Source organism: Ostrea edulis, chromosome 6, assembly GCF_947568905.1.
Source record: "Ostrea edulis chromosome 6, xbOstEdul1.1, whole genome shotgun sequence".
In the NCBI taxonomy this organism is placed as follows: Eukaryota; Metazoa; Mollusca; class Bivalvia; order Ostreida; family Ostreidae; genus Ostrea; species Ostrea edulis.
The window spans coordinates 60,121,374-60,138,497 of record NC_079169.1 but is presented as its reverse complement, the minus strand read 5'-3'; the positions used below and the strand labels follow the sequence as shown (position 1 = coordinate 60,138,497).

The 17,124-nt window shown below is 35.6% G+C and overlaps 1 protein-coding gene across 1 annotated transcript; it reads right to left on the bottom strand.

Moving 5' to 3' along the window:
* Nucleotides 1–1,526: 1,526 nt before the first annotated feature.
* On the bottom strand, nucleotides 1,527–16,393 carry LOC125647512 (dynein axonemal assembly factor 1-like). Its single transcript, XM_048874199.2, has 15 exons — nucleotides 14,980–16,393; nucleotides 14,394–14,527; nucleotides 11,727–11,934; nucleotides 11,297–11,388; nucleotides 10,723–10,944; nucleotides 10,283–10,449; nucleotides 8,899–8,973; nucleotides 8,424–8,488; nucleotides 8,097–8,182; nucleotides 7,844–7,977; nucleotides 7,455–7,557; nucleotides 7,166–7,216; nucleotides 5,251–5,273; nucleotides 5,065–5,133; nucleotides 1,527–2,619 (listed from the first exon to the last, which is right to left on the bottom strand). Exons 2-15 carry the CDS (start codon nucleotides 14,503–14,505, stop codon nucleotides 2,116–2,118), a joined length of 1,911 nt encoding a protein of 636 aa, XP_048730156.2. The 5' UTR covers nucleotides 14,506–14,527; nucleotides 14,980–16,393; the 3' UTR covers nucleotides 1,527–2,115.
* Between the last annotated feature and the right edge of the window lie 731 nt (nucleotides 16,394–17,124).

The following is a 17,124-nucleotide window of genomic DNA, read 5'->3' as shown; positions in this document are numbered from 1 at the left end:
GCCCCATGATATCAGCCTGAAGTATGGTTTAGAACTGTTGGGACCAACCCAAAGCCTGGTTTGTCCTGATGGGCTCAACCTAAAGCCTGGTTTAGTGTGTCCTGATGGGACCAACCCAAAGCCTGGTTTAGCATGTCCTGTTGGGACCAACCCAAAGCCTGGTTTAGTGTGTCCTGCTGGGACCAGACGAAAGCCTGGTTTAGCGTGTCCTGATGGGATCAACCCAAAGCCTGGTTTAGCGTGTCCTGATGGGATCAACCCAAAGCCTGGTTTAGCGTGTCCTGATGGGATCAACCCAAAGCCTGGTTTAGCGTGTCCTGATGGGATCAACCCAAAGCCTGGTTTAGCGTGTCCTGCTGGAATCAACCCAAAGCCTGGTTTAGCGTGTCCTGATGGGATCAACCCAAAGCCTGGTTTAGCATGTCCTGTTGGGACCAACCCAAAGCCTGGTTTAGCATGTCCTTCTGGGATCAACCCAAAGCCTGGTTTAGTATGTCCTTCTGGGATCAACCCAAAGCCTGGTTTAGCGTGTCCTGCTGGAATCAATCAGGCCTCTTGTCCACAAGCAACGTTAGATAGTTTGAGGAAGTTAGTAACCAAAACTTTATCATAGTATATAAAGGTATAGAACGTATACTGATATCTTGGTTTTATTTTGATTGTTTTAGAAGAACTATACATGTATGACATGTTCCTAGTTATTTATAAAGGACTTTATTATATTAATGATTTACCATCAATTTTCAAATGTATTTCAAACATTACTTTGTATTATAGATATTTCTCTGTAATATAGATATTTCTCAAGATGGGACTAACACGATAAATATATCAACTGGAATTTTTCCAGCATTCAAAATTAAAGAAATTGTGGGAATTAAAATATTTGGAAACAGCCAATGTAATTAATAACTATGTGCTTTTTTGTTTGTTTTTTTTTCATCCAAAAAAAAAAAAAAAAATTCACACAACTGGTAATTGTAACTGATTAGAGGCCGACCTTATTGCACTCGAGAGTTTTTGGAAGAGCTATCCACCCTTGGTAAACATAAGAAAAATCTAATTTTCTAAAAACATTTGTAGCAAATGATTAATTTTGTTTCATGTTTTCATAAAGAGAAAGTTTATGTAACATTTTACCAAGAGATATGTATGCAAATTTTATTTCATTTTAAAATATTTTAATTTTAGTTTTATAAAACATTGCTCTTCCCATAGACTTCAATGTTAATTCTAAGTGAAATGAATCAAGCAGCAATCAAAATTTTGTAAATCCCTATGTTGAAATAATTTTGTTCAATAAACTCTTGAAAATGATACCATGATTACAAAATTTCCACTATCCATTTTAAGAGGATGATTTATCACATGTATATGAAATTACAATATGTACATTGAATACCTTAATGACTGTTTTATGGGACCGAAATTCATGACATACCAAATATTGTCCCTCATTACCTTCTTAGATTTATATACTGTGTAGACTTATTTGTACATGCATGTAAACCAAAGAAAGTAATGTAAACAGTTGTGTAATTGTAGTCATGTTTTCAACAACACATTTATTTTCAAATTGTGAAAATGAAATTTCGTATACATGAACATAATCTATGTTTAAAATCAATCATGAAAAAAACACACTGTAGAAACATCCATTGATCTTGGTTGTTAGACCAGGCTGAGGGGTCATAAAATGGAGAAGAGTCTCACGTTCTCACTCTGTGATCTATATTATAAAAATGAGATTAATTCATCAAGTGTAAGCTCTTCTTGGTTGGTTTTATAATCCCCAGAGCCGGAATACTTAACATGGGCACTGTCTATAACAAATTGAACACATTCAATGAATAAAACTTGAAAATCACTTCAATATGTACATTCATGTGGTTGGATTGCTATTATCATAAACAGCCATAGAATACTTAACAGTTGCACCAAATGTCAAATGCGTTGACATCTCTTTTTCTGTGGGATCCATGTCAAAATTGTTGCGTCATACAATATAACATTTCCAGATTACAAATTTGAAGAGCAAATAAATTGTCCAGATATAGTATTGTAAATTTTTGTCCACATCTTTTATGACACAAAGAAAATTCCAGTTTGTAACTTTCAATCCAGTTCGGAATCATCCCAGTCTCTTATTGAAGGATCAACAGTTGTGGCACCAATGTTGGTGGCCAAGTCCTGAATTTTCTGTTCTTTTGACATTTTCTTTGAGGCTTCCTCCATCTCTGAGACGTCACTTGTTGCTGTCTTTGACACCCGGGACCCTGCCAGTGCTCCGAGTCCATGAAGAAGATGCTGTGATTGTGCTCTGGCCTGCATGTCATAGGAGCCTGGAATTTCTGGAGTTACGTCATCTAGACTGATCTCTGATATAGATGCTCCAAATGCTTTGGATTGTCCTCCCGTTAATCTAGGTTCTCTGTCTGTTGGAAGTTCTTCAATCAGCAGTCTAGTAGAGTCATTGTTGCCTGACACCTCCTCAACCAGAGGTCGTTTTGAGGTCGACGTGCTCGATTCCCGGATTAACGGCTGCTCTGAGGTTCCTTCTGTTTCCTCCTCACTGTCACTGCTGTCTGTGAGGACCTCAATCTTTGGCTTGTATGTGGTCTGAAATTTTTTATGAACAGATCAGATTTCAATTCAAAACATGAGCATTGGTCATTGTAACAGGAAGGGAGAAAATGCAAACGGACCAGACTGGGATTTAAACACGGGCCCCCTGAATCTCTAGTCGGGTGCTCTACAAATGGAGCTAACTGGCCACCGGTGACTGAACCCAGCTCACAGCTACAATATCACAAATTGCAGTGAGGAGGAAAATTCTTATGAACATGTTTCATTGGGACCTTCACAGTCCTCTACTTTAATTCAGGTACATAAACTAGACCTGTAGTTCCACTCCTATTGTAGCATATTGTAGAGGAGGGGAATGTGCAGCATCAGCATTCCCCAATAGTTGTTTCCCTTTGAAGACTTTTCTTCCATAATGTAAGACACAAAAGGTATTTGTACTCACGCAGTGGATACAAAGTTGACATAGCATTTACATATTGCCGAAAATAATATCATTACTTGCTTCATAACCACCTGGACTGCGTAGAACACAAATCTAGTAAGCTATGAGTATTTAGGCAGACCTGTGTTCCCTAGGGAACCCAGAGGATGAGTATTTATAGATAAAATATTTCTGAAAAATGTCAAACTTCACTGTCTTGTTTTGAGATAAAGTACGTATCGATCGTGTGGAAGTGTAATTGAATGATAATCGTAAATTTAATCAAACACTCTTATTCAGATAATTTCTTATCATAAATGAGTTATTAATGAGTACAGCCAGGCAAATGAACAAACACAAAAGGCCCATGGGCCACAATGCTCACCCAAGTCATCTTGGTCCTGCTATTCATCAGGAGAAGATTTTAAAACATTTATTACCCTCTTTACTCCTATGAAAAATTTTGACCCCATATCATAGCCCATCTTGACCTCACCGTGTCATGATGTAAAACTTAATTTGAATTTACGCAACATAAGGATGCTTTGATATCAATATTACTAACATGGCCTTGATGTGCTGAACAAGATTTTTTAACTCTATTCACATATCTCCGATTTTAGCCTTATCCTAACCTCAGGGTCTATAATTTAACACCTTAACACCCCCCCCCCCCCCCCAAATAAAAACTTCAATACACACAGCATGGGAATATTTGTATATCAATATAATTCAGTGTGTCACTGCTACTATTGAAATAATTTTTTTTTTTCAAATTTCCTACATATTCTCATGAAAAATTTTGAACCCCTAATTTGGCTTCACAGGGGCCTTGGTTTGATCAAATATGAATGTGCTACATTGGAATGCTTGCATATTCTCATGAAAAATGATGGCCAGTCATTCTTGAGCTGAATTTTAAAGATCTTATTTTTAAGATGTATTCCCATAAATATTTTGATCCCCTATTGTGGCCCCACCCTAACTCCAAGGACTATGATTTAGACAAACTTGAACTTTCTGACGATGTTTGTATGACCGAGTCAAGTTCTGCTGATCTTGAGAAGGAAAATTCTTATATATTGCCCCTATTTGATCCCATATTGTGGCCCCCATCCTACCATCCAGGGCCATGATTTGAATAAACAGGAATCTGCACTACATGTACCTGAGGATGCTTGAATATTTTAATGATAATAAAATATGACTAATCATTGACCTGCTGTTCTTGAGAAGATGATTTTTAAAAGATTTCCCCATATTACATCATGTAAAACTTTCATCTCCTATTGTGGCCCCAACCTACCCTTGGGGCCAAAATTTGAACAAACTTGAGTCTGCACTACCTGAAAAAAACCTCAACATATTGATGTGGCTGGTCATTATCCTACAGTTCTTTTAAATGACCCCACTCTATTTTCACCTCTTCTTGATTATCTTCCCTTAGAATGGGTATGGCCCTTCACATAAACAATTGAATTCTCTTTCCCCAAGGATGCTTTATATCAAGTTTTGTTGAAATTGTCCAGACAGTGCTCCCTTGAGTTTATAGGGCAGGTGAGCTAAAACTTTCACATAACTTAATTGTCTTCTACATTACCAGTCTGTAACATATCAGGATACTTCATACCCACACAAATATTTAAGGGGATACAAACATTCCTGCATCACAGAAGAGATAATATTATACTGTGGAATCAATAGAATTCGTGGTGGCCCCCTCACCTATGAATTTACATCCTCAACAAATAAAGACATTCCAGAGTTATCTTTCTTACAAATATATAAATTCATGAAATTACGTCCCCACGAACCCGTAAAAATTCAATAATCCACAAAAATTGGCCCCCACAAATTCAAATGATTCTAGAGTATTACAAATCCCATTTCAATTAGACTGACTATATGTTTAATTGGTATTATATATTCAAAATTCAGGATTAAGGATTGTGTATATTATGATTTGAACAGTGCTTTTGAGATTTAAAAAAATCTTTTTTGTTACCATGAAAATGGAATATGAGAGGTGACAAATTGAAAGAGAAATGACTTTGTACCTTTGTCTGTTGTGCTATGCTTATCAGCTGTTCTTCATTGACATCAACATCTTCTAAGTCTGGGAGATCCTATAAAATAGCAAGTGTCATTTCATGTACATGTAATTGCCAAGAGTATGATGTATGATAATACAGAAACACTTATCCCGGTAGATTTAGTTAAAATCAATCTTTCATTATACTTACATCCAAGTCATCCTTATTCTTGTCTGAAACAAAGATAAACATCTCTCATTTTATATTCTGTGATAACAAAAACAAAAATTTCAGCTCCCTGAATCAAAGCTTGAAAAAAAGAGTGCAGAAAACCAAGAGGGACAGATTGACTGACAGAAGGATGGACGGACGGACAGACAAAGAATAAACCTATAGTCCTTTGATTTCACAGGTAGGGGACTAAAAAAAAGACAAGAGGCCCACAGGCCTTATCGGTCACCTGAGTACTACTGAACAAGAGGGCCAAGGGCCACATCGCTCACCTGAGTCACCTTGGCTCATATTTAAAGATTTTCCCTATATATTTGTATGCAAAACTTTCATCCCCCCTTGTGACCCCATCCTACCCCTGGGGGCCATGATTTTAACAAACTGAAATATGTCAGAAAGCTTTTTTGTAAATATCAGCTTTTCTGGCTCAGTGGTTCTTGAGAGGAAGATTTTTAAAGATTTTCCATATATATTTGTATGTAAAACTTTGATCCCCTATTGTGGCCCCATCCAACCCCCAGGGGCCATGATTTGAATAAACTTGAATCTGCATTATGTCAGGAAGCTTTCATGTAAATCTCAGCTTTTCTGGCTCAGTGGTTCTTGAGAAGAAGATTTTTAAAGATTTTCCATATATATTTGTATGTAAAACTTTGATCCCCTATTGTGGCCCCGTCCAACCCCCGGGGGCCATGATTTGAACAAACTTGAATCTGCATTATGTCAGGAAGCTTTCATGTAAATCTCAGCTTTTCTGGCTCAGTGGTTCTTGAGAAGAAGATTTTTGAATGACCCAACCCTATTTTTGCATTTTTGTGATTATCTCCCCTTTGAAAGGGACATGGCCCTTCATTTGAACAAACTTGAAAGCCCTTCACCCAAGGATGCTTTGTGGCAAGTTTGGTTGCAATTGGCCTAGCGGTTCTTGAGAAGAAGTTGAAAATGTGAAAAGTTTATGCCGACGCCGACAGACAAATTTTGATCAGAAAAGCTCACTTGAGCCTTTGGCTCAGGTGAGCTAAAAAGTATCACTACTGAGTACTCCCAAGGACTATGAAATCTAGAAAAAATTTCCTGTTCTGAATATCTAAGCCAAATGTTCAGAAACAGTATAAAACAAGATGTGTTCTTAAAACTTCAATGCCCTCAAAAGTGCATACATTTATGGAAGGCTTTATAATATAATAGGTATATTAACATTAAAACATTAAAAGATATGACTAATTTGGATACATCCTAGAGTCAAAACCTTGGGTTGTAAAATTCACCATTTTTTGTACATCCTTTTCTGCTATTCCTAAGTATGCATTTAGATTTTATACAGTATCAGCAAACTTACACATAATACTATATACTAAGTTTGGTCCCACCCTGGGGTCAGAACCCCTACCTTGGGGATCATCAAATTTACAATTTTGATAAAGGACTACCTGCTCTTTCTAAATATCCATTTAGTTTAAATAGTATCAATAGCACTAAAGAAGATACTATTTAAGTGTTTTACACATAAACACTATATACCAAGTCTGGCCGACCCTGGGGTCAGAACCCCTACCCCAGGGGTCCTGAAATTTACACTATTGGTAGAAGATTCCTTGCTCATCATTACTAAATACATGTACTCACTTTCTCTGTTAGATGTCCAGGAGTAAAGAAGAAAATTTCTACAGAAATATATCAATTTTACAGTTTTTACCCCAAAATTAAGGCCCCTTAGGGGAGGGGGGAGGGTCATGAAATTTACAATTTCCAGTCTCCTTCACCTACAGATGCTATACCAAATTTGGTTAATATTGGCCCAGTAGTTTCTGGGAAGAAGTTGTTAACAGACAACAGACGCAGACCAATAGCTAAAAAATTGCCTAAATTATTTGCTTTGTTGAAGATTTCTTACCTGAAATTTCTGTGATGAATAGTCTTGTGCTGTCTTCATTTGAAGATTCTTCTATAATTAATTTTGAAGGAAACCCAAGTCAGAAAATAAATACATTGTACCCCAATAAAAATCATATATGGAATACTAAACACAAAATAAAAATGCACAATATATTTTGACAGCTTGACCTGTTAAATGCATATTTGTTGTTTGTGTGATGTTGAATTCATATTTACATATAATGTAATCATTTGCTTAGACAAATATCTTGTCTAACAGAATCTCTAATGTGATGTTGCATACTCACTGGATCCAGAAAAGATGCCTTTTTCAGATATGGGGGCCTTGCTGGTGATGATTGGAGCTTCATCCTCATCCTCCCTATCTGATGAAGAGTCTAACTCATTTGCCTAAAATCAAAACATGACACAATATCAGTGAAATAATAGGTTATTTCTATTAATAATCATGCTAATAATGTTTCACTTTACAGTTATTTCTTAGCAAATCCCTTTTATTTTCTTTACTTCTCCCTTCATTCTATATTTTACTGTCAGTCATGCTTATCTTCTCTCCCTTCATTCTATATTTTACTGTCAGTCATGCTTATCTTCTCTCCCTTCATTCTATATTTTACTGTCACTCATCTTTATCTTCTCTCCCTTCATTCTATATTTTACTGTCAGTCACCCTTACCTTTTCTCCCTTCATTCTATATTTTCCAGTGAGCCAGCAGACACTGTCTTCATCCACCTCTCCCTCTATTCCTTGTTCTCTCAGTTCCTTTTCAATCTTTTCTTTCTCACTTTTCTTTCTGATGTTGAGCATTGCTGAAATAAAAATGAAATATACTGCAACATACATAAACAAAATGGAGGCACATACAAAATTCTAGTAATACAGATATTTCAAATGTTTATTTTGATGTTTTCAAATCCATATATGTGACCTTTAACACTGTCCTGTAGTTTCCTCCTCTCGTGGTCAATCCAGATTTCTCTTTCTTCTCTCTCAGCTTCAACACCTCCTCTACCCCTAAAATAGTTTTAAAGTCTTTAACTTTTACTGGACAAGAAAACATGTTACATGGTAATCGTAGCTTATTACATAAGTATTTGTGTATTCTTTTACAATATTACAGGCTTTAAAATTGTTATAAAATAATTTGTACCTATATCAAACTTCAGATTTAATACCTGTTTGGGAGCCTAATGAAGATATGAAGTTGACTTATTTTGGAGTCTACACAGTTATGCTTGACAACTATGAAACTTACCAAGCCTCAGCACAAGCTCTGTCTTTGGGGAACACAGGTCTGTCATCAAGGTAGGTCAAGTGTTTCTGAAAAAAAAATGATTGGAACAGTTGACTTACATATACATGCACCATCATAAGTAATTTTCACATACTAAACCAAATCCCACTTCTTTTCTTCACATTGTGTTTTGAATAGAAGGAAGTACTTACCAGTCAGACAATGAGAATCTTTCAATAATTACTTACCAGTTGGACAATGAGAGTATTTCTGTAATTACTTACCAGTCAGACAATGAGAGTCTTTCAGTAATTACTTACCAGTCAGACAATGAGAGTCTTTCAGTAATTACTTACCAGTCAGACAATGAGAGTCTTTCAGTAATTACTTACCAGTCAGACAATGAGAGTCTTTCAGTAATTACTTACCAGTCGGACAATGAGAGTCTGTGATTACTTACCAGTCGGACAATGAGAGTATTTCTGTAATTACTTACCAGTCGGACAATGAGAGTCTTTCTGTAATTCTTGATGTGTTTCAGCAGCCCATTTCCCATCAAATTGAGCACTTTCTGTCAAAATGTTAAAATGAAATTCATTCACAACACAAAATTTTAATGAAGTTGTTGATTTCAAGATGGATATAATGTATATGGACCAAGTTATGCAAATTCAAAATTTAGCAAAGTTGTTGTTAGTGGACTGTTTGACATAACCATGAATAAGCACCATCTGTATTGTGCTAATAAATGATAATGATAAAGCCTGTAGTTTACAGTGAGAGGAGTAACTTGTAGTCTGCAGTCTATAGTGAGGAGGGTAACTTGTAGTCTGCAGTCTATAGTGAGGAGGGTAACTTGTAGTCTGCAGTCTATAGTGAGAAGAGTAACTTGTAGCCTTCAGTCTATAGTGAGGACAGTAACTTGTAGTCTGCAGTCTATAGTGAGGGGCATAACTTTACATTGAGAAGGGTAACTTGTAGCCTGCAGTCTACAGTGAGGAAGGTAACTTGCAGTCTGCAGTCTAAAGTGAGGGGAGTAACTTTACATTGAGGAGGGTAACTTGTAGCCTTCAGTCTACATTGAAGACAGTAACTTGTAGTCTGCAGTCTATAGTGAGGGGTGTAACTTTACATTGGGGAGGGTAACTTGTAGCCTTCAGTCTATAGTGAGAGGAGTAACTTGTAGTCTGCAGTTTATAGTGAAGGGAGTAACTTTACATTGAGGAGGGTAACTTGTAATCTGAGTGAGGAGGGTAACTTGTAGTCTGCAGTCTATAGTGAGGGGAGTAACTTTACCTTGAGGAGGGTAACTTGTAGCCTACAGTCTACAGTGAGAAAGGTAACTTGTAGTCTGCAGTCTATAGTGAGGGGAGTAACTTTACATTGAGGAGGGTAACTTGTAATCTGCAGTCTATAGTGAGGAGGGTAACTTGTAGCCTGCAGTCTATAGTGAGGGGAATAACTTTACATTGAGGAGGGTAACTTGTAGCCTGCAGTCTACATTGAGAAGAGTAACTTGTAGTCTGCAGTCTACAGTGAGGGGCGTAACTTTACATTGAGGAGGGTAACTTGTAGTCTGCAGTCTATAGTGAGGAGGGTAACTTGTAGTATGCAGTCTATAGTGAGGGGAGTAACTTTACATTGAGGAGGGTAACTTGTAGCCTTCAGTCTACATTGAATACAGTAACTTGTAGCCTGCAGTCTATAGTGAGGGGAATAACTTTACATTGAGGAGGGTAACTTGTAGCCTGCAGTCTACATTGAGAAGAGTAACTTGTAGTCTGCAGTCTACAGTGAGAGGAGTAACTTGTAGCCTTCAGTCTTGTAATCTATATGGAATTTAAAAAAAGTGTTAAACTATTGTCTATATTGACCCTTACCAAGTTCTGCATTTTTTCAAACACATCAATGGCTTTGGGATCTTCTATTCTATTATGTGCAAGGTCTAGAACACTGACGGTGTGCAGTTCACCTAAGTGCTCCAATGATGCAACATCCGTTAATCGATTGTGTGAGAGATTCAGGGTATTCATAACTGGGAGGCAATCTATAATTTAGAAAAACTGAATATTGTAAATTGTTGAAGTCACACACTGTCACATTTAATGTTGACAAAGAATCTTTTTCATTCAATTCATATACTGCAACATGTGACCACAATAAAACATTAATTAACAGAAATGCTCTAAACAAAACTGAGATACAAACAATATTTGAACAATGAGAAAAAAAGCTACACTGATGGTCAGACATTATACATGTATTAGGAATTAATACTACATATTTGTCTTTCTCCTAGAATTGACAGTAATCTATATACCTAAGTTTTCCACTTTTCGGAGAGAGTTGTGGCTGAGGTTAAGAGTGTCCAACTTTTGGAGGGGCTCCAGGTTTTCAATCTTCTCAATTATATTCTGATGGAGGTACAAGCATCTCAGTTCACCTTGGTGGTCCAGATTCTCAATCTTTCTGATGCCATTGCACTCTAACCAAATACAACGCAGTCCTGTGTACTCCTCCAGATTCTCAATCTTAGTGATGCCTGTCAGAGAGAAGGAAAACTATCACAATTAGTTCAAAAATATACATTCAGTTTTATACACACATAATAAGCACGACATGTAAATTTGAAAATTGGTGTAAATACTTTACAGTAAAACACAGTTACAGAGAACATGATAATAATGAATTTATGCTTAAAGCAAAGTCATTTTTATTTCCTGTGGTTTACTTTAAGTTTATTGAATATAATGAATTATGTTTATAACAAATCAAAATTATTTGTCCCCAGCACTTCGCTATAAGCATGTTTTACTATAAAAAAAATTTGCTATTCTAAATTTAACATACTGTTAGTAACCAAAGTACATGCAATATGTCAACTGTGTGGTCACCTTTGTAATGGAGATAAAGGACATCGTTTAGAGATGGTGTGATGTATAATTTCAGATCTTTACAGTGTTGCCGCAGAAACTTCTTTGTAAGCCTAAAAAACATGTTTTACATAACAATCACCATCATGTAATTAAAATGAAATCTTGTAAAACTTTGAACAAATGGGTATACCATCAAATATTTATTCACAAATCTGATATGCAAACTGAAAAGATAGAGAAGTATAACCTCAACAAAAATTATGTGTCATTAGTGTGATACCGAGAAGTCCCCGACATGAAGCAGATGTTGAGAGATACGCCCTCTACTGGAGCCAGTAAATCTATTTACTTTGTATCACAATGCCAAGAGAAACACTTTCATGGGTTTTTTAAGCCCACATATAAAAATTGTAGAATCTTGATTAACAACAAAGAAAGTTCCTCGTACTTTGGCCAGCCGCTTTTAGTCTCCTCCTCTTTTTTGACCACCTGTTTGTTTTCTCCTGACGATCTGTCTGTCTGTTGCGTGTTGTTGGAATTGTTGTTTTCAGGCTGTTGGTTTTCTTTGTCTTCTGGATGCTTCCCATTGCAGTTGTTGTCTGTTTTATCTGCCTCCAATTCTTCACCATTTTCTGATTTTCTGTTGTCTAACATTTCTGGAGAAAATGATTTTGTAAAATGATGAGCAATGTTAACGACAAAGACAGGGACACTGTTACAACTGTTTCTCAGTCCATTAATATCACAATGATGGCAAGCAAGTAAAAAAAAATATAGTTTTGAAAATTTAAAGATAAAAAAAATAAAAAATCGATATATGCACCCAGGGGTGCATGAGCCGAGTTGCATGGGATAGATTGTAAAGTCAGGAATGATGTGGCATATTTATAATTGTGAAGAACTAATTGTTGGATATAATGTAATAAATTCTTGTGAATACATTTTTAAAAGGAGTTTGGAGTTAAACTTTTCGAGTTACTGTCCAGAAACCATATTTGTCTGAAGTTTTCAATCTATTTTCCGTCACTGTGACTTTGACCTTTGACCTTTTTTCTCCAAAATCAATTGGGGCCTTGCTTTGCTGGTATCCAACAATATATCCAAGTTTCATTTGATTCAAATTAAAAATTTTCGAGTTATCCTCCTGAAACCAAACTTTTTTGGAATTTTAAATCTATTTTCGTTGCAACTCGGCTAAAAAGTTGAATTCAGCATATACTCTTCAACATTTGATCATGATGTCACAAATATGTCAATACACTGGCAATCTGATAAAAATTGAAGAAAGAGGTATTTGTATGATAGTTTTTGATTATAATGCAAGCAGGCACTAAGCAAAAATCTATTCACATAGTTTGAATATTACAATATGATTTATAAATCAATTCGGTATTGCTTGAACTGAAGGAAAGGACCTCCCTACTTTAGCTGTAGCTTGTGGTCCCTATTTACCATCCCTCTTTTCAAAGAAAAATTGATTTATCTATTATACTTCTCAGTAAATATTGTAATTGTATCTCCAATAAGTGAACATCCTTTTCTCCTAGAATACTGGAATACATTGGTAGAAATCTAAGTTTTAAATGGTCACCCTTAGTCTGAAATCTACAGAATTACTACCCGAGGTCAATACAGGTAAATGAGGTAGACAGAAAATGTATAGTTTTTGTAGATTTTTATTGTATTTATTTTTATGAATTTCATCATCAGCACAAGATTGTGTCCAGTCTTGCCTTTTGGACATGATTTTTTCTATTACAAAAACGACTTGTAATAGAAAAGAAAAATCTGGACAACCTTGTGCTCAATATAAACAAACACTTTAAAAACTGGTCATTCGATGAATATCAGTAGAGACTTAACAAAAACAGACAAAAGCAATTTCAAAAGACAGCATAGCTCTTAATGTAAATGAACTTTTCAGTAAAATAAAATACCAAATCTCTTTGTTTACATGCTTTGAAATTTTTGAATATTTCTCATAGGGTTAAGCAGCTCCGACTCAATCACATGTATAACAAATTTCATGGGAAAGCTCCTCACTATCTAAACAATATGTTGACGAAAAATTCTGGTACATATAGAACACGTTCTAGCGAGTCAAACTTTGTGGTCCCTAGGATTGTTGGGGTAGAGTCCTCTTCGTTTTATTATATAGGAGTTAAAGACTAGAATGCCCTTCCTATTGACATCAAACTTGCCAACAATAAGTTCATCTTTAAAAGAATGGTCAAACTACACCTTCTGGAAGAAATGAAAAGACTCGAGGATGATGAATTCTTTTACTACTGAACTTCACTTTTTGTATTTTATGTCTAACATGCATAATAATGAGCTATTTTCAATGTTACCTAGTACAATTTTACTATTACATGTACCTAAATGCTATTCATTACACTAGTCAATTAGTCATTGATGCATTAAGATTATTTAACCATGTATATTTTTTACATTTTTTTTGTCGATATCCTATAATGGACCCCAATGGAAATAAGCCTGTTGGCTTTTTTGGGTTATCATAGATAAAGGGCAGTATTTACGTTATGTTTTTTAAGTGAGCCTAGTGTTGGGACAATTTTAAAGTCCAATCTGTGACTGTAAATGCAAAATGTGACATTATTTATAGAATGTGTTATTTTATGTGATATTGTGTCATGTCAATTGTTATTCTTTGTCTAACGTGCCTTTATCTGAATAAACATAATAATAATAATATCAATGAACATCATTGGGGCATTGTAAATTGCATAATTCAAACTTTTATGTTTTACTAAATCATCAAGGGCCATATATCACAGCTAAAGTAGGGAGGTCCTTTGACTGAATCATAATGTCATACACTCAAAATGCATGTATTATCTCAAATTATAAATTTATCATGCACTTCACAGTCCTTGTATTTCCAAATTATGGGAAACGTACTCTTGTTTCTAAGCAATTAAGAATCATATTCCCTTTATAGGAACAAATATTATGGCACTACCACACCTTAAATGTCCTTTTGAGATAATATTTACATAAGTATTACCTTGTTCTTTAAAGATAACAGTACAGTTCTTCAATTGCATAAAGAATAAGCAATCATCATTTGTGTGACATTGCACTAATTACTGACCTTTCCCTGACTGTTGAGGAACATTGTCCACCACCTCAATCTGTACTTTTGTTGAGGTTGAGGAAGGTCCCTCTGTTGTGGTGTCCGATGTGATTTCTTCTATCAGTGGCATTTTCTTCTTGTTATTTATCCTTCTAAAAACAAAAAGAAATCATCATAATTGGGTTATACTTCATTCATCCTCACGATTCACAGTGATTGAAAGACATATAACATAATCAACTGTTAAAGTAATCTGTACGATGAATATCATGCTTGGGAAATGAAACAGTTGTGTAATGAATGACTTTCTGGTCATCTTCCGGTCCAGCTTTTATCAGTTCATTTATGTAGATGGTTCATTCATGAAGTACCTCTCCAAGTCTCAATTCAAAATTTTGTTCCTCGTTTACTCTATTATTTACATCATCATATCAATTCATTACATTCAACAGAAAATAGTTTTGTTAAATCGCCAAAACATTGATAATAAATAGCCCCTATATTCTAAATAAAGAAGGAGAGGCTTGTTCACTTGAAGTTGTTGCGCACCTGTGTCTACAAAATAATTAGTATTTTTCATGAAATGTATTCAAAATACCCTTACCTTATCGCTGGAAGTTTCTCGAGTCGTACCTACAAATTCCAGAATATTCTTCACACAGTACAATGGTTGCTTAATCCTGAAAACGTGGTTATGTTTTGACACGCTCAAAATATCGAATGTAAACAACTATGGCGGCGTAGTAACAAGAAATTCGAAACATCGAGCCCGATTATTTTGATCGATTAAAAATATCAAAAATATAACACAAGGAGTCAAACAAAAAAAAAACAAACAAACAAAAAAACTACCAGCGAGCTTCGTGATCATAGCGCACGGCCTGTTTCTCACTTTTTACGCTTATTGATACGATGATACGACTCCTACATGTGGATAAACAAGTAGAGAGAGAGAGAGAGAGAGAGAGAGAGAGAGAGAGAGAGAGAGAGAGGTCATGCACATGCGTTTGATTTAAGGTTAATAAATGATAAATCATTGTTTGTGATTTTTTAAGTATTTACAAATCCGTATATATTGAAAATTACTTGTTTCACTTCAGGTTTAGTGTCGAGGGAGCGCATTTTCACACGTGTTTGCAATTCTCAACTTTCACACATAGGCAATTGCATCGCTTGGGATCGAATTTACCATTAATAGTAAATTCTACCCTAAGCGATGCAATTGCCTGTTCTTTATCTCTTACTCATTTTACTGTTTTAAATTAGGCCTAATGTCATCCAGCTTTCCCCTGAATTTGCTACTTGAATCGTTAGTTTTTATATATATATTTCTATGGAAGACAGTTTTTTGGTTTTTTTTAAAGAAAGATACGATATTAGAATTGTAAATTCTAAGGCTAAGTAGCTGAACAAGCTTTTAAAGGGGTAAATGACCTTGCCCAATAATTTTTTTTTCATGTCTATACTACGCCAATGACTATATTGTGGATATTCCAAAACAAAGTGATATTCGTCTTCGATTTTGTTAAGGTCACATGATTTACAAATACGTTGAGCACGTTCTGTTCGACTACATTATGGCCTTGCCATCATATCTTGGCACACTGATTTTGACTACGGATAATTCCCGTTTGTAACCTGATCAAGATACTTAGGGCTCACAGCGGGTGTGACGGTCGGCAGGGGATGCTTACTCCTCCTAGGGACCTGATCCCACCTCTGGTGTATTCAGGGGTCCGTGTTTGCCTAACTATCTATTTTGTATTGCTGATAGGGGTTATGAGATTGATCACTGTTCGTTATCTTCGCCTTTCATATTTCGAAAGGTTTTCCGGGATACTTTTTCTAAGATAATACTCTAGATTGAATGTATCCGACAATAAACATTTGTAAATAAGACATTTACAAGAGTTTTCAAAGAAAGAGTTTCTAGGCTTGGATAAACAAAAAAAATACGTCAGTCTTTGTTTTGTTAATGCAAAAAAGTTTTTGGGTATTACTAGTTAATACTTTGTGAATGCCAGAATTTGTAAAAACTAAGAGAGCATAACATACCCTTCACTTTAGATACCCATGAATTATGATATGGACAAACATACATTTCCTCATATTTTTTTCCCAATATAGGCCTATGTAATTCTGCCTAATCAAACTTTTTACTCAATCCTTCAGTATACGTAATATTCCTAAAATTTGAATGGTAAAGTTCAAAGTTTAAATCCCAGTCTTTGATAAATATTACTGATATATTTTGCAATTTCTTACACTTCAGAGAAAACTCTATACAGACACTTCCCCTTTCTAACGTCAAATCTCTCTCTCTCTCTCTCTCTCTCTCTCTCTCTCTCTCTCTCTCTCTCAATTTTTAATTTTTTCTGACAAATTGTTAAAAATCTGTCATGTCCCTCTGTGGGCCCTTGATTGGAAGAGAAAGATTTACTATTTTACTTTTTGCTATTAGAAGGGGTGGTAATGTAACAAGTTTGAATTATCCCGCTTTGTACATGTAAAAGAACATGCCAACACGAAGTTACGCTCCGATTGCGATGTAACATCGGTCATTCTGATGAAAATTACCTGCTGGTAATTATGGGACTATCCGAAGCATTAAATTAAAACGCAGAATAAGAAAAGGCTGATTAGTATCCCGGAATTGGTTAGCTCGTAATCATCTCGTTATCACGAACAAAGATTACGATATTTCCATCTTCCCAAGTTAAGGGTTTCTGATCCGCTCCGTGGCTATGGG